This window comes from Lipophrys pholis (genome assembly GCF_963383615.2).
Source record: "Lipophrys pholis genome assembly, chromosome: 1".
Classification (NCBI taxonomy): Eukaryota; Metazoa; Chordata; class Actinopteri; order Blenniiformes; family Blenniidae; genus Lipophrys; species Lipophrys pholis.
This window is the reverse complement of record NC_137635.1, coordinates 15,401,587-15,427,974: the sequence shown is the minus strand read 5'-3', so window position 1 is coordinate 15,427,974 and position 26,388 is coordinate 15,401,587. Positions and strand designations below refer to the sequence as shown.

General features: G+C 43.5%; 2 protein-coding genes across 2 annotated transcripts; one reads left to right on the top strand and one right to left on the bottom strand.

Annotated features, from left to right (window-relative positions):
- Window positions 1–770: 770 nt before the first annotated feature.
- Window positions 771–17,947, bottom strand: LOC308113534 (myosin heavy chain, skeletal muscle, adult-like). The gene is made up of 39 exons (XM_080469907.1): window positions 17,805–17,947; window positions 17,513–17,735; window positions 16,255–16,398; window positions 15,101–15,257; window positions 14,994–15,021; window positions 14,791–14,905; window positions 14,608–14,700; window positions 14,470–14,533; window positions 14,297–14,395; window positions 14,120–14,223; window positions 13,441–13,579; window positions 12,644–12,762; window positions 11,969–12,118; window positions 11,718–11,888; window positions 10,760–11,066; window positions 10,586–10,677; window positions 10,413–10,500; window positions 10,213–10,330; window positions 10,020–10,143; window positions 9,028–9,164; window positions 8,690–8,945; window positions 8,370–8,612; window positions 8,120–8,296; window positions 7,656–7,801; window positions 7,488–7,578; window positions 6,972–7,361; window positions 6,607–6,733; window positions 6,415–6,533; window positions 6,068–6,264; window positions 5,280–5,463; window positions 5,037–5,202; window positions 4,821–4,945; window positions 3,858–4,166; window positions 3,515–3,718; window positions 2,627–2,752; window positions 2,380–2,550; window positions 2,098–2,298; window positions 1,888–2,019; window positions 771–900 (listed from the first exon to the last, which is right to left on the bottom strand). The coding sequence occupies exons 2-39, from the start codon at window positions 17,714–17,716 to the stop codon at window positions 883–885; spliced, it is 5,835 nt and encodes a 1,944-aa protein (XP_080326033.1). The 5' UTR covers window positions 17,717–17,735; window positions 17,805–17,947; the 3' UTR covers window positions 771–882.
- Window positions 17,948–21,970: 4,023 nt separating this feature from the next.
- Window positions 21,971–25,656, top strand: rsph1 (radial spoke head component 1; the record flags this gene model as incomplete). The annotated part of the gene is given in 9 exon segments (XM_080481051.1): window positions 21,971–22,021; window positions 22,120–22,233; window positions 23,451–23,556; window positions 23,910–24,070; window positions 24,073–24,219; window positions 24,442–24,513; window positions 24,992–25,144; window positions 25,390–25,498; window positions 25,610–25,656. Coding segments are annotated over 9 exon segments (960 nt in total).
- Window positions 25,657–26,388: the final 732 nt, after the last annotated feature.

The following is a 26,388-nucleotide window of genomic DNA, read 5'->3' as shown; positions in this document are numbered from 1 at the left end:
AAACAGTATACAATTTCACAAATGAAGAATTTCTCTAAACGTTAAATCACTGCTGTGATTTAAATGTAAATGAAATGAACACTGTGCACATTCACTGAAAACCAGCAGAAACCAGTCAGATCAGCTTATATAACGATCATTAAGTACGATGAAGTACATTATTTGTCACAGCAGCATAAGACTGCAAATAACTTGTATGCTCTGCAGGATTTCATGCCACCACATGACAGTGGAAGCAGTACGTTTCTTTTTTTAGCACTTTTATAAAGTGATAGCATTTACCCCAATCCTTATACCATAACCTTTAATTATATCAAATAGAGGGTGCATGAATCTCATTGAAAGTCTTCAAAATTATTTAAAAAAAATTCCCTGCACATTTAAAAAAATGTATCTGAACAATCTACCTGCAAACCTCTGTAAAGTCAAGACGCATGAACAGTTTATAGGTGCAAGGCAAGCAGATGAGAAGTACAAGACACTGAGGTGCAGTAAGAGGAGTTGAAGGCAGGAATAAAAGGCTTTCTGCTGCCTCCCCCTGGCCACTGACAAGAAGTGCAGCTGTCTGGTGGGTAAGAACGTCCCAGTTAACTGTGGACAGGCAGCGTTGCCAGATTGGGTGCATTTCTGTCCAATTCGATTGAATCAAACTGATGCTGGTATTGTACCTGCATTAGCTCCTCCAGCTCGTACTGATACTATGCTTTTAATTTACGATAAGATACGACACTGATGACATGAATTCAGAAAAAAGACAGACTGACAAGAGTCATGCTTCACAACCTTTATTGGGTTACAATCTCCACAGCAAAGCAACACAGCAAAGTCGTTTTGTCGAGTTTCTACTCGTGATAATGAAGGATGTGAGGATCAGTGCGAGGTTTACTCCGAATCAGCAGCCTGGAAAAGGAGAGGGCAAGAAAAGAGGGACGATTCAGACAATCCACAGTGAGCACGTCGAAACATCTGACAAATAAATGTCGAGACGACGTGTTTTTTTAATTAAAGGGTGGGACGATCAGCGACTTCAGCAAACCGTTTCCATGACGTTTTCAGGTAAATCGCAAAACGATTGTAGCACTTTGGGGGTCTGTTTGAATGAGAACCGTGTTGAGCATTGCTAAAAATGCAAAGTTTTGAAAAGGACTCCAAGGGGGAACTTTTCGAAAACGCTCCAACTCTCCATGGAAACCAGTGAAAACGTAAAGTTCTGAAAATGCTCCAACTCCGATCTCGGTGGAAAACGCTTTTACTGCGTGCACCACAGCCATAGTTAATAGTGTTTTGTTCTCTGCGCGCATGTGCGCAACAACCACACCCACTCGTGGCCAATCAGAAAAACTGCACCAAGTTTCAGCATTTCTGCCGTTTCCGTGTGAACGGACGTCGTTTTCAAAACGTTACCGTGTAAACGCGAAACCTTTCTGAAACAACAAACGCAAACATGATACGCGTAGGAGCCATTATACACGATTGTCCATACTTTCTTTGTTTACCTTATAAAAATAGTAGATTTTTGGTACAACTGTGACTTCCTGATGATTTGGACCATATGAAATTAGTGTATTTTAAAACATAGCTAAATAATTAGAGGTGAATAAACACAATAAGTCCCATATAAATAAGAACAAGCAGAATGTTTTAATTCAAATGAATCAATAAATAGAATTATATGTGTTTGCGTAACAAAATCATGTACATTTTTTCAGGGTTTTAACGTGTAAATAACATTATCATTTACTACATATTCACTTCTTTTTGTTCATTATGATTTCTTCTTAAAAAATGAAAAGGAAAAATTCCAATTAACTCATTGTGGCTTACTTAACGTAGATCTACATAAAGGGAAGGTAAACCTGACGTCGGAGAGGATGAATCCAGTGTTACCTTTCCGAATTCGCGACTTTTAGTCCTCAACTTGTTGACCTGGGACTCGGCGATGTCGGCGCGCTCCTGCGCCTCCTCCAGCTCGTGCTGCACCTTCCTCAGCTTTGCCAGATGCACGTTGGCCTGCTCCTCCTGCAGAAACAGAGCCCAGAGTCAGCCGGGGGACGACGGAGGGGCAAGGAGCGTTCTGAGACTGGGTGAAGCTCTTACGGCCTCTTCGTTCTGCCGTTTGTAGGCCTTGACTTTGAGCTGCAGCTTGTCCACCAGGTCCTGCAGCCGCAGCACCGTCTTCTTGTCCTCCTCCGTTCGGTAGGAGAGCTCCTTCACCCGCCTCTCGTATTTCCTCGCGCCTTTGACGGCGTCGGCAGCTCTCCTCTGCTCGCTGTCCACTTCCCCCTCCAGCTCACGAACCTGCGGAGAGACTCCGCGTCAGTTGGAGTTGGGTTTTTCACTACGTGGCGGATGATTCGCCCGCCTGAGCCCCGGCGATACCCGCGCTTCCAGCTTCTGCAGCTGCTTCTTGCCCCCCTTCAGAGCCAGGCTCTCGGCCTCGTCCAGGCGGTGCTGCAGGTCCTTGACGGACGCCTCCAGGTTCTTCTTCATCCTCTCCAGGTGGCTGCTGGTGTCCTGCTCCTTCTTCAGCTCCTCGGCCATCATGGCGGCCTGCGCGCGACAAAACGAAGGGAATGAACAATCTCAAACAAAGCTGGTCAATGGATCCTGTTACGGTGACGCGTACATCTGTGATGGCCTTCTTGGCCTTCTCCTCAGCGTTGCGAGCTTCCTGGATGGCCTCCTCCATTTCTCCCTGCAGCTGGCTCACATCTGCATCCAGCTTCCTCTTGGAGTTCAGCAAACTGGAGTTCTGCAGGGAAACAGAGCGGAATGAAGAGGATTGGGAGGAAAAACAAAATCAGTCGGGAAAACTGCACACAGCTTTAGAGGGTCATGTTTCAACAAAAATATAAATTAGATAATAGTAGACGTAAAATATTTCATTTCAGTGAGAAGTAAAGCTGAAGAAGAAGAAGAAGGAGAAGAAGAAGAAGAAGAAGATGAAGAAGAAGAAGAAGAAGAAGAAGAAGAAGAAGAAGAAGAAGAAGAAGAAGAAGAAGAAGAAGGAGAAGGAGAAGGAGAAGGAGACAGCTAAAATGGCAAAAACTGTTAAATAGCAGTGCTCTTTCTCTTGCCCCTAATTTACATTACATGTCACTGGGCTACGTTTTGTTTTTCCATCAGATTCTACCCACAATTCTTTGCGATTAGGAAGCTCTATCAGATTTCTTCATAACCCTACAGGATCTGTCCACTAAGTCTGAACTATTTTGTTTATTTGTGATAATGACACTTTTCTTTCATATTACTAATTCTGTCACTTTGAGTTTAAATGAATTCACAGTGCATGAAAACATTATTTCCAACAGTGTTTCATGTATAATGCTCAACAAATTGGCAATAATTGACTTTAGATGACCATCTGGTTTGTTTTTGGCTCAGAAAAGAAGCTTACAAGTTGAACCGTGATTTCAACTGGTTGGTCACAATAAGCACCAACATACTGTAGAAGCACTGAACTTCAGCACAGACCGAAGTAAAGACGAGCTTGTTTCATAAAATTCAATCTCACCTGAGAATGCAGAAGTCCGACTCTCTCGCTGGCGTCAGCGAGCTCTCCTTCTGCGAGCTTTCGGCTTCGTTCTGACTGCTCCAGAGCGGCTCGGAGCTCCTCCACCTCGGCCAGCATCAGCGCGTTCCTGCGCTCCATCATGGCCGCCTGCTCCTTCAGGTCCTCCTGGCTCCGCAGGGCCTCGTCCAGGTGGAGGGTTTGCTCCTGCAGAAAGCAACAACACAGGTTGTCCAAGTCTGAAGCCAAAACATTGTCTTGTAAACATGAAACTTTTCTGAAACAAAAATGGAAAACGAGGCCTTTCGCCTTTCGCCTTGGACGATGGCTCAGAACGAGACTTCACCTTGAGGTGGCTCTGCAGGTTCCTCAGCTGCTTCTGGGCCTCGGCCGCCTGCCGGTTAGCATGACTCAGCTGGATCTCCATCTCGTTGAGGTCGCTCTCCATCTTCTTCCTGATCCTCATGGCGTCGTTCTTGCTGCGTATCTCGGCGTCCAGAGCGGACTGCATCGTCTCCACGATGCGCACGTGGTTGCGTTTCGTCTGCTCGAGCTCCTCGTCCTTCTCGGCCAGCCTGCGGTCCACTTCTCCCTTCACCTGCGTCAGCTCCAGTTGGATACGCAGGATTTTGGATTCCTCGTGTTCCAGAGAGGCCTGCAGAACCAACAGGGGTCAGAGATGATCATCAGACACAGCAGGGGTCTTCAACCTGTGGCGACGAAGCCACACGAGGCTCCTCTGTAGTGGCACCAAGAAGCTCTCACAGAGAATTACATCTACATAAATATTCATGAAATATTTCTTAGACAGAAATTCCTAAAAAAGAAAAAAGTTTTTTTAAATACCAATAACAGAATAGAGAGAAAAAAATGGTTAAATAAATGAAATGGCTGAAATTGCTAAAATATCAAATATCTAAAACAGCAGAAATGGCTAAAGCAGCTTTATTGCTAAAATGCTTATAACAGTTAAAATAGCTACAAACTAAAAAAAGAGTCAATGTACAAGAGCTAAATCACTGAAAATGACTAAAAACGGTAAAAAGAAACCTCATACAAAATAGAAACAGCTCATATGGTTATAGCAAAAATACTTAAAAGTTAAAGCATCTGAAAAGGTAAAAAGTATTCCCAGGTATGGGGATCACTTTTGGAAAACCATTAGAAAGTGAATTTTGCATATTATGACATACAAGGCAAACAACCGGTCTTTTTTTAAAATATATGAGCCAATTTCCCATCAATAACTTGGCTTTGTTAGTGAAGTTGTAACCGTTGTTGCCTCAATGACGGCAGTTTCCTGTCTCACCTCGGCTTCCTCGAGAGCGCTCTGGATCTCCGTCTTCTCAGTCTCAGCATGCTTCTTGGTCTTCTCCAGCTCATGGATGACTTTGCCGTTCTCCCCAAGTTGTTCGGTCAGATCAGAAATTTCCTCTATAAATATTACAGGTATACGATTTAATTGGCTGTAAACTGAAGCAAACACTGAAACTATAATTTAGTGAGTAAAGAGTGAAACGTGTACGTTGCAGGTTTTTATTCTCGCGCTTGAGGACTTCCAGATGCTCCAAGGCTTCCTCATAAGAATTCTTCATTTTGAAGATTTCGGTGCTGAGAGAGCGAGACTCTTTCTGCGAGCCCTCCAGCTCAGCCTGACTCTCCTCGAACTTCTGCTTCCACTCGGACAGAATCTGCACGCGACACCAAGACCACCACGGGTCAGGAGGTTCCTTCAAACTCACGCAATTATTATTTTTTTTTTCGTCACCTTATCAAAGCTCCTCTGCTTTTTGTCCAGCACCGCCGCCTGAGCGTTGGCTCGGTCCACGTCGGCCATGAGGTCCTCCACCTCGCCCTGCAGCCTCTGCTTGGTCTTCTCCAGAGACGAACACTTGGCGTTCACGGCCTCGGTGGCCTCCTCCGCCTCCTGCAAACGCTGAGCCAGCTTTTTCCTGGAGATTTGGAAAGAATGGGTCTCAAACCAGAACCGAATGTCTTCCAATAAAAGAAATTCAGACTCTGAGGCCTGGACGCGTTAACGCTTTAAATTACAATATTTCCAACTTTATCTCTACCTCAACTGTTTTAAAACGTACCTGGCTCTTAACATGCAGAGCTAGACTCTTACGATGAGCCTTGGGTTCTTCAATCCAGACATTAGTCTTTTCAAAAGACTTATTAACTTCAAACTACATCTGGATTCTTTAAAATACATCTGGACTCTTTCTACTGGTTTTAAAAGTTAACTTGGACTCTTTTAAACAAGATCCAGTCTAGACTGTCAAAAACATGTGGACTCATGAAGTCGCACCTGAAATTAGATGTATTGCTCTTGAAATTAGTCCCGGGAATCTTTAAAAAACAAAAAAAACAACTGACTCTTTTGGATGGACTTAAATTCTTCTGTTTAGATTCCAACGGGATTGTAAACATGTTGACCTGTATTCTTTAAACAAAATCCGACACCTGGACTTATTAAACTGCACCCAGATGATTTGAACTTAGACTTGCAACAAGTGGATTTCTCAAATTTGGAGAATTGAGAATAACTCCTACTTGGCCTCCTCCAGTTCGTCGGTGCGTTGGATGGCGTCGGTCTCGTACTTGGTTCTCCACTGAGCCACCTCGCAGTTGGCCTTGGACATGGCTCTCTGGAGCTCAGCCTTGGCCTCCTGCTCCTCCTCGAACTGCTCCCTCAGCAGATCACAGTCGTGACGGGCAGACTGCAGGGAGTGGGCTAGGCCAATCTTAGCCTTGGAAAAAAAAGAGAGATTGTTGCTTTTGAACTGTGGAAATAATTTGATCAATTGAGGCAGAATAATCACTTCATTCGGACTTTAACGCCACTGGTTTATCTTACTAATCCCACAATCCTTGGTACAGAGTGACGCAACGGGGCAGACCTTAGTTTCTTCTTCCACCTGCCTCTTCAGCTCCTCTATCTGCTGAGTGAAAGCGAGCTTGGCCCTCGACATCTGCGAGAGGATCGCTTCTTTCTCCTCGAGGAGACGAGAAAACTCCCCTGTTCAAGAGAGCGTCAGAAAATGAAGCGAGAACACGGAGAGCGATCGAAATCTTCTCAGCGAGCCGCATACCATTCTCGTTCTGGAGTCGCGCCCTTTGAGCGTTGAGTTCGGTGATGAGGTGAGCGTTCTCGTCGTGTTTGGTCTTGTATTCACTCAGCTGGTCCTCCAGAGAGTGACACAGCTTCTCGTAATTAGTCTGCAAAGATCGTTGACATGAAATACTGCAACTATTTGATCAGTAGCAGATATTGGAAACAAGAGTATGAAGACCTAAAAACTTGATATGACCAGACCACTGCGTTGGAACTTCTCTGAACTAAAGAGAACTACCGACTGTTCCCACTCAACGGTAGAAAATACCAACACCAACCATGAACAGGTCTCAACCATGTTGCTTCCATCCAATCAATTTACGAATTGAAAGCTGAGTGTACCTTTGCCTTGACCGTGACCTCGACGTTGCTGGACAAGTCGTCAATCTCCATCTTGCACTCGCTCTTCTCCTTCTCCAGCTTCTGTTTGACCCTCTGCAGGTTGTCGATCTGCTCTCCCAGCTCGGCCGCGCTGTCGGCGTGCTTCTTCCTCAGCGCGGCGGTGACGGCCTCGTGGTGGAGCGTGGACTCCTCCAGGTCGCGTCTCAGTTTCTGAAACTCCGCCTCCCGCTTCTTGTTCATGTCCACCTGCGCCGCGGTGGCGCCGCCGGCCTCCTCCAGCCTCTCGCTGATCTCCTCCAGCTCCCTGGTGAGATCGGCGCGTTGCTTCTCCACTTTGGCTCGGGCGACGCGTTCCACTTCAGTCTCCTCCTCGAGCGCCTCGGTACGAGCCTGACGAAGCCAACAGGAACCGAAGAATGCTCAGTGAGTCTCTTGCCCTGGAAGTTCTGGTCATACGTTTCCACGAAGTATAGATTAGACTTAAATGTTCGGCAAACATCAAAGTGTTTGAAGTACCTGAAGCTCCTTGATCTTTTTCTGAGATTGCGCGGCCATGTTCTGCTCATCCTCGATTTTGGAAACCAGTTTGCTGAACTCAAAGTCTTTTCTGTTGCACGAAACCAAAACCAGGTGAGAAAAAGCCACCATCATGAGCCTGAGACCATAAAGAACCCAGAAACGTACTTTTTGAGGCGTTCCTCCAGCTGCTGCTGTCCGTTCTCCAAATCCATCATGGATTCTTGGCTTAACTTCAGGTCACCTTCCAGCTTTCTTTTGGCCCTCTCGATATCCATGCGGACTTTCTTCTCTTGTTCAAGAGAGCCCTCGAGCTAAGACATTCACATTGGCATTCCTTTTGTCAAATATACATGAAATGATTTCATAGTAGTTTGTGTAGACCAGATGTCTGCTACCTTTATGACAAACAAAAACTTTTTTCCCTACTTTCTGTCAACTACAATTCATTTGGACCCACTATTCTTGAGTTAACATTCTTTTTTTTTTTTTTTAAAGACGTTGGAAACTCTTCTTGGTAAAAGGTGAGAGTCTCTTTGGACAAATTGTTTGCTGTGCGACAAAAAGAACATTTTCAAGTGAAAACAGGAAACTTTCATTGAGGCTTCGTAGACGTCTGGTACTAAACTTACATCGTCAACTTGCTGCTCCAGCTTGATCTTGGCTTTGGACAGAATGTTGACTTTGTCCTCCTCCGCCTGCAGGTCGTCCAGCGTCTGCTGGTGAGCCTCTTGGAGGGCTAACTTCTCCTTGGACAACTTAGCAATGGTGTCATCAAGACATGACATTTCTTCTGTCAAATTCTTCACCTGAGTGAGAAAAACAGAAATTAAAGCTTCGGCAGATGCTTGAGTCGTCATTTTTGGCGTTCGGGAGATAGACCTTGTTTTCAGTGGCGTGCTTCTCCTTTTCCACTTTAGCGAGAGTGAGCTCCAAGTCGTCGATGTCTTTCTTCAGCTCGGAGCACTCGTCCTCCAGCTTCCTCTTTTTGGCCGTGAGCTCGGCGTTCAGGTCCTCTTCGTCCTCCAGCCGCTCGCTGAACTCCTTGGCCTTCGCCTCCAGTAGGATCTTATTCTTTATCAGCCCTTCGCATCGTTCTTCTGCATCTGCCAGACTCTCACTCTCCTGTCGAGTCAAAAGCACCAGTTTCATTCATAGAGCCTCGACTTGTGAGATACACTCTTATATTCTTCTGGCCTTACAGATTGAATCTGCAGGCACAGGTCGTTCTTCTCTTGAATCAGGGAAACCATCTTGGCTTCCAGCTCCTTCCTCTTCGCTTCAGCTTTGCTTAAATCCTCCTTGCATTTAGCAAACTCCACTTTCATCAAGGCCATCTCCTTCTCCGTCTCTGCGCTCCTTAAGAGCGGCTTGATTTTGAAGTAGAGTTTCATCCATGGCCAGTGTTTCACATTCATGAAGGAGCGAATGTTGTACTGGATGATATAAATGGACTCTCTGGAACGTGAAGAGGATCCGGGTTTGACTGATCGGCAGTATTTGTTGTACTAACACAAGGATTGGTTAACTTATTGATTACCTGCTCGCCATCATTTTGTGAAACTCCTTCCTTCTGAGAAAGCCTCGACACAAAGCTTGAGTGATGGTGATGAGAGAGGCTAATCGTTCATCCCTCATCTCCTCCAGTAGACCCAAGAGTCCAGCTTTGAAGAACACCTTCAGGAGACAGGAATATAAAACTCTCAAAGAAAGAGTATTTCTCGAGCTTTCATACAACCGGCTGCGCTTCGCTGAAATGGTCAGCTGTTTTCAACCTTTAGAACTAAAACAACAGTTTTTGCTCCTTCTAGTTAGACATGTTTTAGTTTTAACTATTTATACCTATTTCTTTTTCCATTTTCAGTGGATTTTTGACATTTAATTATTCTGGCTGTTTTAGGTATTTTTGCTGTGTTACCCTTTTAGAAGTTCTTAGCAATTTTAGCCGCTGAAGCTTTTTGTCTGATTTACCTTTTCATTCAGCCATTTGAAGCAATTTGGGACATTTTTAAAAACTCTTTTCAGCCATGTTTGATGAGTTTGATCATTTTAACTATTTTGGCAATTTTAGCCATTGAAGTTGTTTTATTTATTTATTTCTTTTTAAGTCATTTAATAATAATGCATGTGTTTTATATAGAGTTTTTCTGGACACTCAAAGACGCTTTGCATTTGATTATTCATTCCCTCCATGCTCAATGGTGGTAAACATCGACCCCTCCGACCATCACCAACCACTCAGTCTCATACTGCATACACCCAGGCAGTTTGGGGTTCAGTGTCTGATTGAAGACCCTTGAACTAGACAGCATGATGTCTCATCCAGCAAAATTGCTTTTATGTCAAATTAACAGTCTCTCAAATAAAAGTCTTTTTTTTTGCATTGTCAGCAGAATGACTTTCCAACAATCTCCCAAACCTTCGTCTGACAGAGCTTCACACATCTGAAGTTTTCTTGATTATCAAACCATCTAATGGCCCTCCAAATTGGGTTTTCAACTCCAAATATCAGCAGTCTTGAGGAACAATTACCTTGGTGTGTCCGAACTTATACTGCGTGTGATCAACATCGATGGAACTCAAGAGCTTCTCTGAAGCTTTCTTGTTGTCAATAAATTGTCCTTCCGGGATCACGCTAGCGTTCAGTACTTTGTACCTGCAAGAAAAACACCCAGTTTGAGACTTTTCATTTAAACTTGCATACAAAGTAATATTAGCAGCTGACCTTTGCTTGAAATCTCCGTACAGGATCCTGCTGGGAAAACCCTTCCTGCAGATTCTGATTCCTTCCAACACACCGTTACACCGCAGCTGATGGATAACCAGATGGTGTTCCATGATGCCTAAAAGTTTTCCAAAGCTTCAGTGAGACGGAGCTGTTTTATGCACCACGGAGCGATTTAAGTGTTTATGTCAAGGTACTACCTGGGGTTTTGGTTTCATTTGGGATCAGGCACCGAACAAAGTGAGGATGGGTGCTTTTGAGATTTGTCATGAGCTTTCCCAGGTTCTCCTGTTGAGGATGAGTGTGGTTTATTCTTTTCCTGTTTTCTTTATCTTCATAAACGTATGACCATCCAACATTAGTACATAGTTACCCTGAAGAGCGCCGACACCGTCTGGAAAGACGATCCTTTCTTCTTTGCTGCTTTCTTAGCAGCAGCGCCGGTCCCACCAGCACCTCCGACTTCTGACAAAGGAAATGTTTCTTATCGACATTAAAAAGCTGAAAATTTACACACTGAAAATACGCAAACTTCACATATCCCTACCGTCGGATGAAGAATAGTTTGAATAGAGGAAAGCCAGAAGTTTGAGGCCAGCTTTTTGGTAGAGCTGGACCACTGTCTCATTCAGCGGGTCCTTGTTTTTGTCCAACCAGCCGGTGATGCTGTAGTCCACGGTGCCGGCGTAGTGCACCAGCGAGAAGTGAGCCTCGGCCTTGCCTTTGACAGGCTTGGGCTTCTGAAAGTTGCTGGATTTTCCCAGATGTTGGTCGTACAGCTTGTTCTTGAAGGTGGTGTCGGATGCCTTGGGGAACATACACTCCTCTTCAAGGATGGAAAAGATGCCCATTGGCTGTTGAAGAGAATGAGTCAGCACATTTTTAATTTTTTTTTATTCTGTGTCCACCTGCAATGAGATCTTATCTGCACACACTAATCCAGTGATTCCCAGAGTATGAGCTCCAGTACAGTGGTGGTCTACAGAGATACTGCAGGTGGGCCAAGATCAGGACATCAAAAATGGTGACAACCAAAAGGGTCATTAAATTCTGTGTCATTTTTTTATTCATCTGACCAATTTTCACCAACTTTGAAGTTGAAGTTGGTTTTGCCATTGGAGGGTGTGGCTTCTTCTGACTTTTAACTACAGGACTATTTACATACAAATGAAAATGCATCGTTTTTGTTTCTGAAACGTTTTGCCTTTACACAGAAACGGCAGAAACCTTAAAGACAATGTCGTTAGCATGTAGGGCCACTAGTGGGTGCTGTTGGTTGTTTTTGTAATGAAACCACACACATGCGCAGAGAATAAAATATAAACATTACCAATGGCGAGTACCGTATTTTAGTTATTGTCCATCTATTCTCACATGTGCAGAAGAAGTATTTACTAGGCCAGTATTGATGTTTAGGGTAACTGCTGTGAAATTACAGACCCAATATAAGTGTTTTCTAATCAGTGTTGAACTGTTAATAGATATAATTCCTTGGCTGCACAAACCTTTTCAATGAGCTCGATACAAGCCGCCAGATCCATCCCGAAGTCGATGAACTCCCACTCGATGCCTTCCTTCTTATACTCTTCCTGCTCCAGCACGAACATGTGGTGGTTGAAGAACTGCTGCAGCTTCTCGTTGGTGAAATTGATGCACAGCTGCTCCAGACTGTTATACTGCAGAGCGATCGAGTCGCTGTCAAGCGCGACCAGGTTGTTCACAATAGAGAAAAATAAAATAAATTTGGCAGACTTACATCAAAAATCTCAAACCCAGCGATGTCCAGAACTCCAATAAAGAACTGCCTGGGTTGCTTGGTGTCCAGCATCTGATTGATGCGGAGGACCATCCACAGAAACATTTTCTCGTAGACGGATTTCGCCAAAGCGCCAATGGAGTTGTACACCTAGAAAATGAAACAATCTGAACTCTTGATAATGACTTAAAGCTTCTTTTCTTTCTTTTTTTAAATAGCATGCAGAGTGTATGTGACAGGTCTGTGATTGGCTGTTGCGTCAAATCAAGCAAGCGTGAAAGCCGAAATGAGCAAGTACAGAGTAGAAAATTAAAAAAGCCCCCTAAATAATATTGAATTTTCTATAACAGACCTGGACTCCACTAGATCCAGACTGTCTGAGGTAAACGTGTAAACGGGTTCATAGAAATAGACATGAGGTTGTTGATTTTAAGCCCTTTTCAAAAACGTTGTGGGTATCAGAGTTCAAAAATCTGAATAAAGGCATAACAATATATGTTCATATAAAAGTAGCTTTTCTTGTCTATATTGTGGAATATTAAGTCATGACAACTATGAAAACATCCCCCAGCAGGTATGCATCACCTTTGGCTTTAAGAACAGACGAACAAACTCGAGGAAAAGCAGTTTTGTTTCTTTGATTTTTAAGTGCTGCATCAACACGGGAGGTGTTACCTGCTGAACCGTCTGGCTCTTGGTCACATACTCGTTCCCGACCTTCACTCGGGGGTAGCACAAAGCTTTTAGCAGGTCCGCAGAGTTCAGGCCCATCAGATAAGCCGATTTGTCGGCCACTGACGGAAGAAAATGGCCAAAGATGGATGAGAAGTTCAAAAAGCTTAAAACATATTTGCATCAACACAAAACCAAAAGCAGGAAACAGTAAAAAGGAATGGAAAGATTCACCCCTTTAGCATCTTCACTATGATAAGATTTTTTTCCCAAACTAAAGTCTAACTCTTCAAAACAAACCCGGACTCCTTAAACTAGAAAATCCCAAAGACATAAATCAGGGATGGTTATAATATCAACTGGATTTATGCTTTGACTCTTTAAAATGGCCATGAATTTGATTTAAAGTGGATAAACTTGTTCCTAAGGCTTTAAGTTTAGAGTACGATTTGAGGGGCTTGTTAATGAGGTGGTGTCAGAAAAATTATAATATGCTTTGATTGTGAAAAATGTATAATAAAATGAACAGGGGAGACCAACTTCAGGATTGGATGTTGAGCAAAAATCATTGAGAATCATTGAGAAAAATCCTGAGACAAAACAATAAAACCAAAAGAAAAGAACATCTGATTTATACGTTAGTAAGAGAAAAAGTACAAATATGGCAAATTTTAAATATTAAACAAGGAACACCCGAAACCGTGGGAGTAAACAAACTCCATACTTAAACTTATAGCCATCTTGTTATAAGGAGAGAGTGCTAACCACTACTCCACCGTGACGCCCGAAGGTGAACCGACCTTCTGTCCCGTCCGGCTCCGCTTGCTCCTCTCTCTGCTTCTGCTTGAACTTCATATTCCCATAATGCATCACAGCACCCGTTAGCTTGTAGATGCCGATCCTCTCTTCTACGGTGAAGCCCAGAGTATTGATGGCGCTCTGGAGGCACGACAAAACAATGCTGATGGACGTACGAAGGAAACATGGCGCCCCTGTATTGGCTCTCTGAAGCTTCATATGGAGAACAATCTTCATTCTATTATTAGCTTTTTTTTTGGCAATTGTATTTGCATACCTGGCTTATTTTCAAACAGTCTCTCCCGGCTAAAATGGTTAAAAAGGCTACAAACTGCTAAAATTGTTAGATACCTAAAAAAAAAAAAAGAGGAAGCGAAAAGGAGCCAAAATATTTGAAATGGTCAAGAATGGAACAAAAACAGGTGAAACAGCTGAAATGGCTAAACAGCTGAATCAGTTAACGGATAGGCTACAAAAGTTAAAACGGCTAAAGATGCTCACCCAGCTAACGCTGAGCGGGTAAACCGTGAAACGGTCAGAAAGTCCACCACGGAGAGCTTCTTCCATTTTTTTTTCATTTTTTTTTAACGCCTTTGACATGCTGACTTGTCGTTTTTATTGAAATGTGTCAATACTTGGCTGTGACGGTAAACAAAACAGCAGAAACCGTGACTTCATTACATCGGTGGCCATCAGTTCGTCGCTGTCGACAATACTGGCCACGCTGATCTCCCCCTGGCTCACGAATGGGAAGTCGTATGGGTTGGTGGTGATGAGGAGAGTTTCTGGAAATGAAAGTAAGATTAGTTTGAACTCTTCATACCCAACCCAGTATATATCATTTGGCTTTCTGGTTACCAATAAGCTCTGGCTTCTTGTTCGACATGATCTGGTAGAAAATATGGTAACTCCTCTCTGCGGACAGTTGAAACGTTACCCTGGATTTTTCCAGCAAGTCTGTCCAAAACAAGGAAGATTATCTCGATTTTCTGTTCGAAAAATGAATATATCCCAATGATGTTTCCACTCACAAGTTTCGATATCAGCGGACGCCAGTTTTCCCGACGTTCCAAAGTGGATTCTGATGAATTTGCCCTACAGCAAGGAAATTGTTGATAAAAATGAGACTTTATAAGGTTAAGAGTGTTTCAATCTCGCTTTCCACTCACAAATCGTGAAGAGTTGTCATTTCTGACAGTCTTCGCGTTCCCAAAAGCTTCCAGCAAAGGGTTGGCAGAAATGATCTGATCCTCCAGATTCCCCTGCAGTGACAGAACGAACAATGGAAGGAAAAGCTAGAAGGGGAAAGAACCAATTCTTTGACAGGAATCATTTTGCGATTTCCAAATTACCTGTAATTTTCCAGCGGATGCCGCCTCTTTTTTCCTGTCTGCGGACCCTGCGATTGTCGCAAAGTACTGGATGACACGTTTGGTATTGACAGTCTTCCCCGCACCGGATTCTCCGCTGCGAAGCAGCAAAACGGTTAAAAAAATCTTTCTGAAGAAGAACTATAAAGGCTTGATTGTAGCCTGTGACTCTACATGCAGCTTACGTGATGAGGATGGACTGGTTTTCCCTGTCTGGAACACAATAACACCAGAATCATTTTAGAGATTTGCATGAGAAGATCACACCCGATATTTTGTGGACGTAGCTCACCAGTCAGCATGGACTGGTAGGCGTTGTCGGAGATGGAGAAGATGTGTGGTGGGGCCTCCTGGCGCTTTTTGCCTCGGTAGGCGACCACCACTTCGTGGTTGTACACCGGGAGCCCCTTGTAGGGGTTCACAGTGACACAGAACAGCCCAGAGTAGGTCTGCAATGGAGAAAGAGAAGGGAGTTATCATTTAGACAGCAGACGTATGGAGGCAGTTGGCCTGAACTTCATGAAAACAATTGGACTCGGTCTCTGTGTAAACGGAGGAAAGTGCAACTTTTTGAAAACATTCCGTGCAGACGGCAGAAAGTCTGCTCCTGCGCCGTAGTAGATGGACAAGAACAACAATGTTTGCTTCCGGAGAGTCAGGACTTTCGTTCCATATCCTCCGGGGACTTGGTAGTTTTAGAGTTGAGAGTCACCGGAAATTAGTTGATCCAATAGTGATCGTCGTCCGTCTGTACAAACTGTGTCCGTAAAACCTTGCGGCTCACCTTGCATAAATAAAATCCCATTGCCTGCTGGCCATATTGACAACCGGGCAGTTCTAGTCTGTGTTTCCCAGCCAAGAGGAATCCTGGGGGTCCTAAATGTTGAAAGTTAACACTCAGCTTTACAGCATTTTAAAATATTAAATGCAGGTCGTGGCTTGTTCAGCCAGATCCTTCTTTTTTGATTATTTTCTTTTACCATCAGGATTACACGACACTGGGGAAATAATTGTTTAATGATATAAGCACCTCCAAAGATGATGAAAAAAATGTGTTGAGAAGATTTAATCAAACTGTCTCACTCTGAAACCTCAGTGAGGATCCAGTCCAGCGATAACCAACAGTACATAGCGCCATTTGAAAGTCTGATGTTAACTGGAACAAATGGGAATCGTTAATCCATGGGTTCCAGCTGGACTGTATTGTTGATTAGAACCATTTCCAAACAAAGCTCTGCAACTGTAAGAATCAGGTTCATTCCAGAAAACAGTCCTGCTGGTGCGAGAAGAACCAAACAACTCCTCCCTAAGCTGCTTCTTTATCCTATCCGGGGAAATAAAAATCAGTCCTGGCACGAAAGAAAGCTCCTTTCCCGCGACATCCATCAAACTCCGGATGCTTCTCTCGAAGGTCGGTCAGTATTGCAGTCAGTCAGCATTACTTACATAGATCATCCACGCTGCGTAACGCTCTTTGAGGTTGAACAGCACGGCGGCCTCGTTCAGGTGGGTCATCATGGCCATGTCCTCGATCTTGTCGAACTTGGGCGGGTTCATGGGGAAGACTTCGTCATCCTTCACGGTAACGACCTTCGGATGGAGAAGAGAGACCTTCATCGAGGGCACCATGTGGAGACACTGGATAGAGGACTGAATTAACCCTTCGCAGGGCGCTCATTGAAAATTGTAAATCTAATCCCAAGGTATGGTATTGAAGACAATTTTAGGCTCTTTTTTTTTTAATATTTTTCTAGAAATTTGCACCTCTTGAGCATGACTGTACTACATTATAAACAGTAAATGTGACTCAATCAGCACTTCCCAAACGTGTCGGGATCCGACGTGAGACATATATGTCAGAGCAAAATCACTCACAATTTTGTGAATTCATTTATGATGCCTACTACTCTGTAATAAAGTATATCACATGCAATATATCTGTTGTATGTCTATTGTGGCTATTGGATTCTGGAAATACTTCCCTGAAAATGAGCTAGACCAGGGTTCTGCAACCTTACCCATAACACAATGCTATTTTTGTCTCTTTCCAGCAAATAAAATTCTTCTGCAGCAACAAAACACGTTTAATCATAAAAGATTACGCAGTTTATAAAATTGTTTGCTAAACGTACATTCCGGATGTTTCAGCTCGTTTTTCTCTTCATGTTTGCCATTTTCACTGTTTTTACTGTCTGACCTGCTTTCGCTCCAATCTTAAAAATTTCAAACTTTTACTTTTCTTTGATTTCTTTTTTTAGCCAATCCAGCTGTTTTTTTTCCATACATCTTCTTTCAGGTTTGTAGACCTATTTTTCGTAGGAACTTTAGCAGTTGTAGCCATTTTAACCATTTTTAGCGTGGCGAGTAAATAAAAATGAAATAAAAAATTAGATTAAAAAGATATTGTGATGTAAATTGTTCAACATATCATTTTAAGGAAGGCTTCTCAGAGCCAATACAGAGGAACTAAAGATCCGCAAGGCAATGAGTGCAACGAGTGGGAGTAAGTGAACTAATCGGGCATTTTCTTTTCTTTTCGTTTCTTTTCTGAAAGTCTACAGGAATCCTACACATCCTGCACCTTTCTCAAAGTTTTTTGTCATGGTGTGTTCTGTCGGTGTCATCAGTGTATAAGTGTTAGATGGCAAGAAACAGGAAGAAGCGCCACAAAAAGTCACCGTTGCTGGATAAAGGTTTGAAGTACCTGCCCTGCTTGAGTTTTGACGGTTGCTTTGCCCCCGTCTTTGCTTTGCAGGGTGCCTTTAACGAACAGCTCCTTGGGATCCACCACGTACACCGAGGTTTTGGCATCGAAGGGCCTGTTTTGGGCTTCGATCCTCTCCCGCTCGGGCCTCCTCAGGTAGGGCGCCGCCTCGCCGAACACGCTCATCTCAGCGTCCGAACTCATCTCTGCAACTTCACAGCTTCTGTGTGGACCGAAAGGTTCAGTGTCAGCAGGGTGACAGTCAGTCGTCTCGAGCAACATCAAGTCTTACCTCTGTGTGACTACAGAAGACCTGCTGATGTCTCCACCACCCAGACAGAAGGTGAGACCCAACCAGTGAGGCCGACAACTGTCCCGGCCACACAACAATGAAAGACAATTACAAGGCGTTGGCCCGTACCGCTTTTATAAGGTGCAATGGGAGAGACAGCAAACACCTATATTTAGGTCAAAGCCCCCCCCCCCCAGTGAATGTGGGTGGAGGGAGGCGATTATCGTGGCATGTGATGTCATGGAGATGCTCGCTGTGCTTTTGTTATAAATCTGTGGCGGGCAGCAACTGCAGCTCAAGAAAAGAATGAATGCCAACGGAGGGTGACCCCTGCCAGAGACGCAGCGCTCAGAGACGCTGAAGCCTTCCAGGCGTGCAGAGATCTGCACTGTTTGCTTAGCATCTCGGACACTGAGCCCACAAGATTATTCTAAAATCTGAACATTAACGAAGCATCTGGACTGTCAGGAGTGGTTTGTGTTACTCATTAAGAACAACACAGCATGAATCTAAGGTCTAACGTTTCAAGCAAAAACATTTTTTTGCTTTTTTGTTTTGGAAACGATGTCCGTTTACAGAGAAATGGAGGAAATGGAGGAAATGGCGTAGTTAGCATGCCAGACCACAAGTGAGCGCTGTTGGGTTTTTTTTTGTAATGAAACCACAGACACATGCGCACAGAGAACAATAACCCTAACCCTAACCCTAACTTTATAATCATCAACAATAGGAGTACACAGACACGCTCAAGTTGGATTGCTGTTACCGTGACTCTCAACTATATAACGGAAGCAGGCCGAGTGTCACTAAAGCATTACATTGTCTTACTCGTGCTCAAAAAGGATTCTTTCATAATGAATGCATGCCATTGTCTGTGTGCATACACAAGTGGTTTTATTACGTTAAAAACAGCATCCACTAGTGGCCCTAGAGGAAAGGGTTTCTGCTGTTTACGGACTTTGTTTTCATGAAGCGAAAAGATTTCACTTGTTGTGTAAACACACCCAGAACCAACCATTAAAAAAAAAGTAACAGTTTGTTTGTTTTGTTTTGGGTTTGGTTTTTTACCGCTATTTTAGCAATCTTTGGTGCGCCAGCCATTTCAGTCTATTAGCGATTGCTTGCTTTGTGTTTTTTAACTTTTGATTTAAGCTGTTTCAGCTATTTTAGGTTAAGCAACTTTAGACATTCCTTTTCTTTCACCAATTTTGGCTTTTAAAGCATTTCTGAATGATGCTGGCATGTTTCATGTTAGGTGTTAAATTCATTTGGACTCTTTTATACTTATGGGCTGTTTTTTCTTTTAATCTTCGCCAATTTAAATGTTTTACCTTTACACTTTTTTTTTACTCTCCCAAATGTATCCATTTTAGTTATTTTAATTTAACCCCCTTTTTTAAGAGGTAAGAGTCTTTGTGAGACTTTTTGGCATGCCAATGAAATACAAATGTTTATTTCGACCTAATTTAGTAGCCTGAGCTGTTGGTTTTAACCCTCTCAACGAGATAATAAGAAATGCTGAAGTTACCAAATATGGTCACTTTCTTCACAAACGGTTAAGCGAATGAAAACCGGAAAGAATTTTACAATATCCTCTATTGTTGTATTGGATTCTTTTGAAGTGCAATGTAAAGGGTGCATCGTGACACTCTTGATTGCCATGACGGGCTTTTATAAATAAAGGCAAAGCTGATGAAGCCCCTCAATAGAAATTCCTCCAGGATCCTCCCTGGGCAGCTTTAGAGATTAAAGGAGACTAATGGCGCTATCGGAGATTTGGAGTTCCCTCTTTTCTCCTGCCATCATCTCCCAAAGACTCAGATTGAGAGAGGGAGACGCCTGAGGACAGACGGAGCGCAAACAGTAACATGAAGGAGAGGACAGGCACAGAGACAGGCATCGGCACAAATGTTTCAATCGGCAACTCGACATTACCAAAGGCAATCTGTTCCAGCCTGAAAGTCAATTTAAAGCATGTTTGTTACTCTGAGATTAGACTGATGTAATTCCCTAGTTTTCACTTGGTTGCATGAATCTTTAGCAGCTACATTCCACTCTGTTCATGTCAATCTAAGCTCAGCTGAGCTCGGCTCAGACTGAAGTTAAACATGGAGTTCCACAGGGATTTGCCTTAAGGACCTACACTTTTCCCATTTTACTTCCTGTAGGGAATATTATCAGGAAACCATTAACGTCCATTGTCATGCAGAAGATACACAAATATATTTATCTGTGTAATATAAGCAATATAATTAGGAACAATTGACAAGTCATTGGCTATTTTGAGAAAAGGCAGCCCCCTGACTCTTCCTCTGAGATTTTTCCAGACGCTGAAGCTCTCTAGTGCCCCACAGTGGTGGCTCATACCTCATTTTGGAAACCAGTGATCCATAATCCAAATAAATCATGAGAAAACGCTTTTTATTTTTTTTTAATTATTACCTTGGTGTTCTTTCATCCAACATTGCAAATGCCGAGACATCAAAGTGACTGAAGGACCCTGCGGCGCGGTCCTCAAACTGTCAGTCATTTTTAAACCTCAGTGTCATGAGGGGGAGATTAGTCGGCTGTAAACTGACAAGTGGGGCGCTAAATCATGAACAAGCAGCCGGTGAACCCGAGGCTCACGCTGCCTCCATCTTAAATGTGAGGCTGTTTTTAGGGACCTCATCAGGACCGAGGTATTCTGAGGGACTGTCCTCGAAAGGACAGTGACAGTCTGTATGGGGACAATGAGATGATGCTGGCTTTAATTTGGGGCGTGCACACAATTGATTGAGTCGCTGCTTCAGACTTTTGGAGCGAGGCCTCTTTCTCGTGCGCCCCGCAACAAGAGTTGGTCCTAATCATTAATGCAACAGATGGCGAAATCTCCCGGCTTATGAGTTAATGTCAAGTCAAGTTCAAGTTGTCTAAATAAAGGGCCGCTAATGCAGAGGTTACCCAGCCTATTATCTGTCAGGGATGCATTTCGATGACCATACGATAACCATTATTGCCGCACGGGCTTAATAATTATCAGTCTTAGCATGCGCTCTAAAAGTGGAACCTCTTTTTTTGTTGAGTTGAGTTCTGTTTTTATTTCCACTCATGAGTTTTGCCCGTGTCTGTGCAGGGTGTTTACTTGTCAACATGTGCAGAGACACGGGGGGGTCAAGAGTCTTCAACAGCAATATTCTTTCATGCCACCCACTGTGGAAAAGAGAAAACCTCAACCATGTAAAGTTACTTAAACATATAATAGTAGCAGCAATGATATTTTGTGTTGTTTATTTGTTTGTTGCATGTGTATACATTATGTGTGTATACATTATATATGTGTGTGTGTGTGTGTGTGTGTGTGTGTGTGTGTGTGTGTGTGTGTGTGTGTGTGTGTGTGTGTGTGTGTGTGTGTGTGTGTGTGTGTGTGTGTGTGTGTGTGTGTGTCTAAACTTATGTATTGTGTCCACAATAATATATATGTTTATCGGTCTATGTGTATAATTACTTTACTATGTATATCTATGTGTGTACTTGTCACTGTTTCTGTATCTATGGACCAATGTCTATGCTTCTATGTACATATGTCTATGTGTGAAGGGGTGAAGGGTCAACGTCGCACTGGTTGTCATGGCAATAGTAAACGAACCCACGGCGCTTGTTTGTAATGCGTGCTACAGTGTCGCTTCGTTTTTAAACTTAATAATTTCACATCCGCGCGCCAATCGGGATTTTGTAAAAGTAGACAGGTCATTTTGATTGGTCAGGAGACGGCACCTCCATTCTCTGCTCCGGAGTTTAACACCAGAGTACCTGGGTCACTTATCCCGGTAAGAATCGAATCTGCTTCGCAATACGGAAATCCCAGGGTTAATCCCAGGGTTAATCCTGACGTTACCTTGATAAAAGAACATCCCAAGTCGTGTATATATATATATATATATATATATATATATATATATATACTGTATATTTGGTGGAGATCCTGATACTCTGTTTAAGAATCGGTTAGTGTGTGGTGAGCTCCATAGTCACACCACACACTATCAGATCAGAAGAGGAAGATCTTGTGCGATCTGTCTTGTGTGATCATCAAGTGTGTTGTTTCTTGATCTGTGAAGATTTTTAAAAATCCTGTTGTGTTTAGCAGGTTTAAACAGAGCAGCGGCTGACTTGACACCACGACAATGTCGGACGTCGGCTCGGATGAGTTTGATGAAGAACAGAACAAACTCGGGGTGAGACTTTCAAAAGAACTCCTTGAAGTTCACTGATATCATGCTGGATCTAACGTATTGGCTGTGTGTGTGCGTGTGCGTGTGCGTGTGTGTGTTAGGAGTACACAGGGGACAGGAATGAAGCCGGGGAGAGACACGGAGTGGGAAAAGCTGTCCTGCCCAACGGAGACATTTATGAAGGAAAGTACGAGAAGGGGAAGAGACATGGACAGGTGCTGACACACTTCTTATCGGGTCCATTTTCATAAAGTGTCTTAAGTGTTCATAAAGACTCAGATGAGGCGACTGCATGTGCATCATTTAATGAAGAGGGCCACACTGGCAGCTTAAATCAACTTTAACCACTAGGGGGAGGCAGAGGGCTGAATTCATTGTCATGAATGAATCCTTCTCGTGCATGCGCACAGTAGCAATAGCATTGTTTCAGAAAAATTCCGTTTTCCCCATCTACACGGAGACAGAGTGTCTTAACAAAGTTGCGTTTTCAGTGACTCCGAGTAGCGTTGTCGTGTAAACACTACGACAAGTGTCGACAAACTGTCGTTGCGTTTTTTTGAGCATCAGTCTACACGATAATGGTTTTCAGAATCACTTTAAACGGAACCTTTTGACAACGGCTTCCAAGGTGGAATGGACATTGTTTTCTAAACGTTTAAATGCTGAAATCTTCTGAAACAAAAAATAAATAAATAAATAGATAACACACACAAAAACGACGCGCTTTCATTTGAAATGCCGTCGTGCGAATGGAGTTCTAGAATGTGTCAGAGATCTTCAATCTGCTCGAGTCCTACACTCGTTAGATTTTCTACATCCCTTTATTTTGCTGTGACATAGCTTGAATCGCTCGCGTGCGAGACAGAAACAGTTCAAACATTAAAACGCTGAGCTCTGAAAACAAGAGACAAAAGCAGTGACATAGCGAAGCGACAATACCGGCGTTAGCAGGTGTCGGGCCCGCGCTCGTCCGCCATTGTGGAGTTGTGGCATTGTTGCAGTCCAACCTGTGAGCGCGTAAATGCTGCCATGTCCACTTCCAAAGCTCCAGTGCGTTTCAGCTGCAGTCTGAGTGAAATGTCAACGAAACAAATATAATTTATTACCAAGTCCAGCAAATGCTTAGAAAGCTGCACATACATGGCTCCCGTTCACCCCAGATGGGACTTGAACCCACAATCCCTGGCTTAGGAGGCCAGTGCCTTATCCATTAGGCCACTGGGGCTTACAACACCAAAGCGGTTGGACAATAGGGACATTTCCAGTTTCTAAAGGGACAGACATCTACCAGGATGAAAGAGTGTCATCCAGATACCCAGGAGGTCATTCTTCCTCTCTTCAGCGGCTCCCTGCAGCTGGGATTAAAGAATATTTCAATGTTTCAACACAAAGAGGAAACTCTTCTCTGTCTATGGCTTCTTTGTCCAATTAGGGGACGTATCGCTACAAGAACGGGGCGAGATACGTGGGAGACTACAAAGAGAACAAAAAACACGGTCGAGGCACCTTCTACTATCCGGACGGGTCCAAGTACGAAGGTTAATCACTTTGACATTTCTCGATGCGGTCAACCTGAGCTGATTTAAATCTAGAAATGGGTGAGAAATGTAAAGCAGACCTCCATGACGAGGCTCAGTAAGATAGTCTCCATCATCCAAGATTCTGAAGTTCTTTTTTTTTTTTTTTTAAGAGAATGAGCATCACTCCGATGAGAGTTTGTCATGTTTCAGTTAAAATACCGTCACAGGAATTCTTTACTCTCGGGCTAATTAATCCACATTCCTACTTTATATTTGTCACCCATCTTTACTTTTATGAAAGTTTTCACACTCGCTGAGTTCAGATTATGTCCCGTTCAACGTACCTGTTGCTTGACTGCTTTGACCGCCAGGGTCGTGGGAAGACGACCTGAGACACGGTCAGGGAGTCTACACCTACCCCAACAAAGACACCTACGATGGCGAGTGGCTGAAACACGTGAGGTTGGTCTGTCGAGTCGAAAGCGCCACAGTTGTGACGTTTTGTTCAGAACCGAGAGGAATTGCTGGCGTTGTGTGATTGCCAGGCACGGTCGCGGTGTGTACCACTACTATGAGATTGGCTCCGAGTACAAGGGCACCTGGGTGAATGGCAACATGGAGTCTTCTGGAGAATACATTCACGCCAACCACAGATACCAGGGGAACTTTGTCGACAACAGCGTGAGTTTTAGTTTTGTTTGAAACGTTGTTGTGTAAACGGGACCAAAGATCAGATCATGACCGGACCCGTTTCAAATTTTTACTTTCGATGAATCTGTCCAAACATCACAGCAATGTTCAGTCTGCTCACGGCCTGTGTAAATATATGACTGATTGTAGCTCTGTGGTTTGTAATAATCCATGAAATCTGAATTTTTCTGTATTTGCGACGTCCCGCTGCAGCCCATTGGCTCGGGGAAGTACGTGTTCGATATCGGCTGCGAGCAGCATGGAGAATACTGTCAAGTGGAGCAGGTAAACCAACACGTTGTTTGTGTGGTGAGACGTCATGACTCTTTTTTGCCGTTTACTTCTCCAAACGTCAGCCTTAGAACTCCAAACGGAAAATAGCTTTGTTTCATATAGCAAATGTTAATGGACGGTTGTTCTTGTTTAGACTTAAATATGACAAAATTGATCCAAAACAGTCCGTTTTAATTCTGTTTGTGCAGCATCATATTCAAAATGCACTCCTCTTTTTAGTGATTAGATGATGAAAATGTCCCATTAAGACCACATTTATATCTTATTGCAGGTAAAAAATATACAATCATGCCTTCTGTAATGACCGAATAATGACCAAGTCAAGACCAAGACCTTGAAAATGTCTCGAGACCAAAACTGCTACAAATTTCCTAAAGAGAATTGTCTGCTTGACGGAAACAGGTTGTGAGCTTCACTCGCAGCAGCGCTGTCACAATAAAAACGTAACTGTGGACTCTAAACCCTTCAGCCGCTGGGCGCCGAGCGCAGCAGAAGCAATGCTAACTCTCAGAAGGCCTCGTACCCGGGCTCCAGGAGCGGGTATCTCAGCTTCGGGGCTCCTGCAGGAGCAGAGGAGGTGCCCACGTTCTGGATGCTGTGCCTTTTCACCCTCAGCATGGAAGTCTCCTCAGAGACCTGCATGACTTAGTTTACGCAGAGATGCCTTGACGTTTGCTGTATTCCACCCATTTCGTTGGTCTTCCCGGGCCTGTGTTGTAAGCTGCAGTGGGTTTCAGGGTGTTTCATAGATGTTTTCATGCTTGGCCGGCACCTAAAAGAATGCAGCGCTGAAAACATCTATGTCTGTGTGAGTTCAGCTCATGAGCCTACTTGTCTTGACTTAGAACTCACCGCGATCTCTTCCAGGACCAAAACGAAGGCCAGCTTGGCGAGTTGACCTCTACCCCGGTCCTCAAGTGGATTCCCAAGTCCATCACCGGCCTGGCGACGTTGACTCCTGAAGAAAAGGCTACAGGTGAACTTCAAAAATCAGCGCTGGAAATACTGTCCTCGTTCTCTACTGTGCAAGAATCATTGAAACCCTGGAGGATAAATCCATTTCTAAGCTTGTGTTTTCTGCTTTCAGCGGAAGACAATGACACATCCTCCACACAAGAGAACATGGGAAGCTAAAATACCGGAGTCAGTTTAATAAACAGCATGAAAACATGATGTTCTGTGGGCGATGCTTTTTGATTGTTGCAGCAGAAACTGTTCGTGTAAGCAGTGACACCACTGCCCCCCTGTGGTTCTCTGGAGAACTGCAGCTGTTTTCAATGGAGAAATCTGGAAGTCAGTGGAATACCTTATCCTCCTTGTGCTGCTTTATCTGTTTAGGTCATGAAGGGAGTAAATGTTTTAACTTACCTCCCTGAAGCATGCTTTTATGGGTTTTTTTCTGTTTGCCTAATACTACTAACAAGAACTGTTTGAAAATGTGTCAGTTCTCAGTATGTCTTATTAGACATTATTGGCAATCAGCAACAATGCAATCCACATGTTTCCTCATATTATGGGTACTTGGGCTTGGGCATGTGATTGTGTCTAGTTATGTGCATGTGTTTATTTCTAGACCCGTTTCTTAAATTCTCGTGTATATGAACTTCGAGTATATGTTTTTTAATGTTTAGAATATTTTTATATACACAGTATGATTGTGGGAATTTGCGATATTTAGAAATCAAATTACACAACTATGGGAGAGCACCAATTATGAAAGGGACTGCAGGGGATGATATGGGTCAGGAGGCAGTAGTGTTGTCGTCAACATCATCTAACGTGGGACTGAAGCCCAAGACCAAAGCATCTCAAGACCAAGACTTTAACTGTGAAGACTAAAACTGCTCTCAAATACCACTTTTGTAA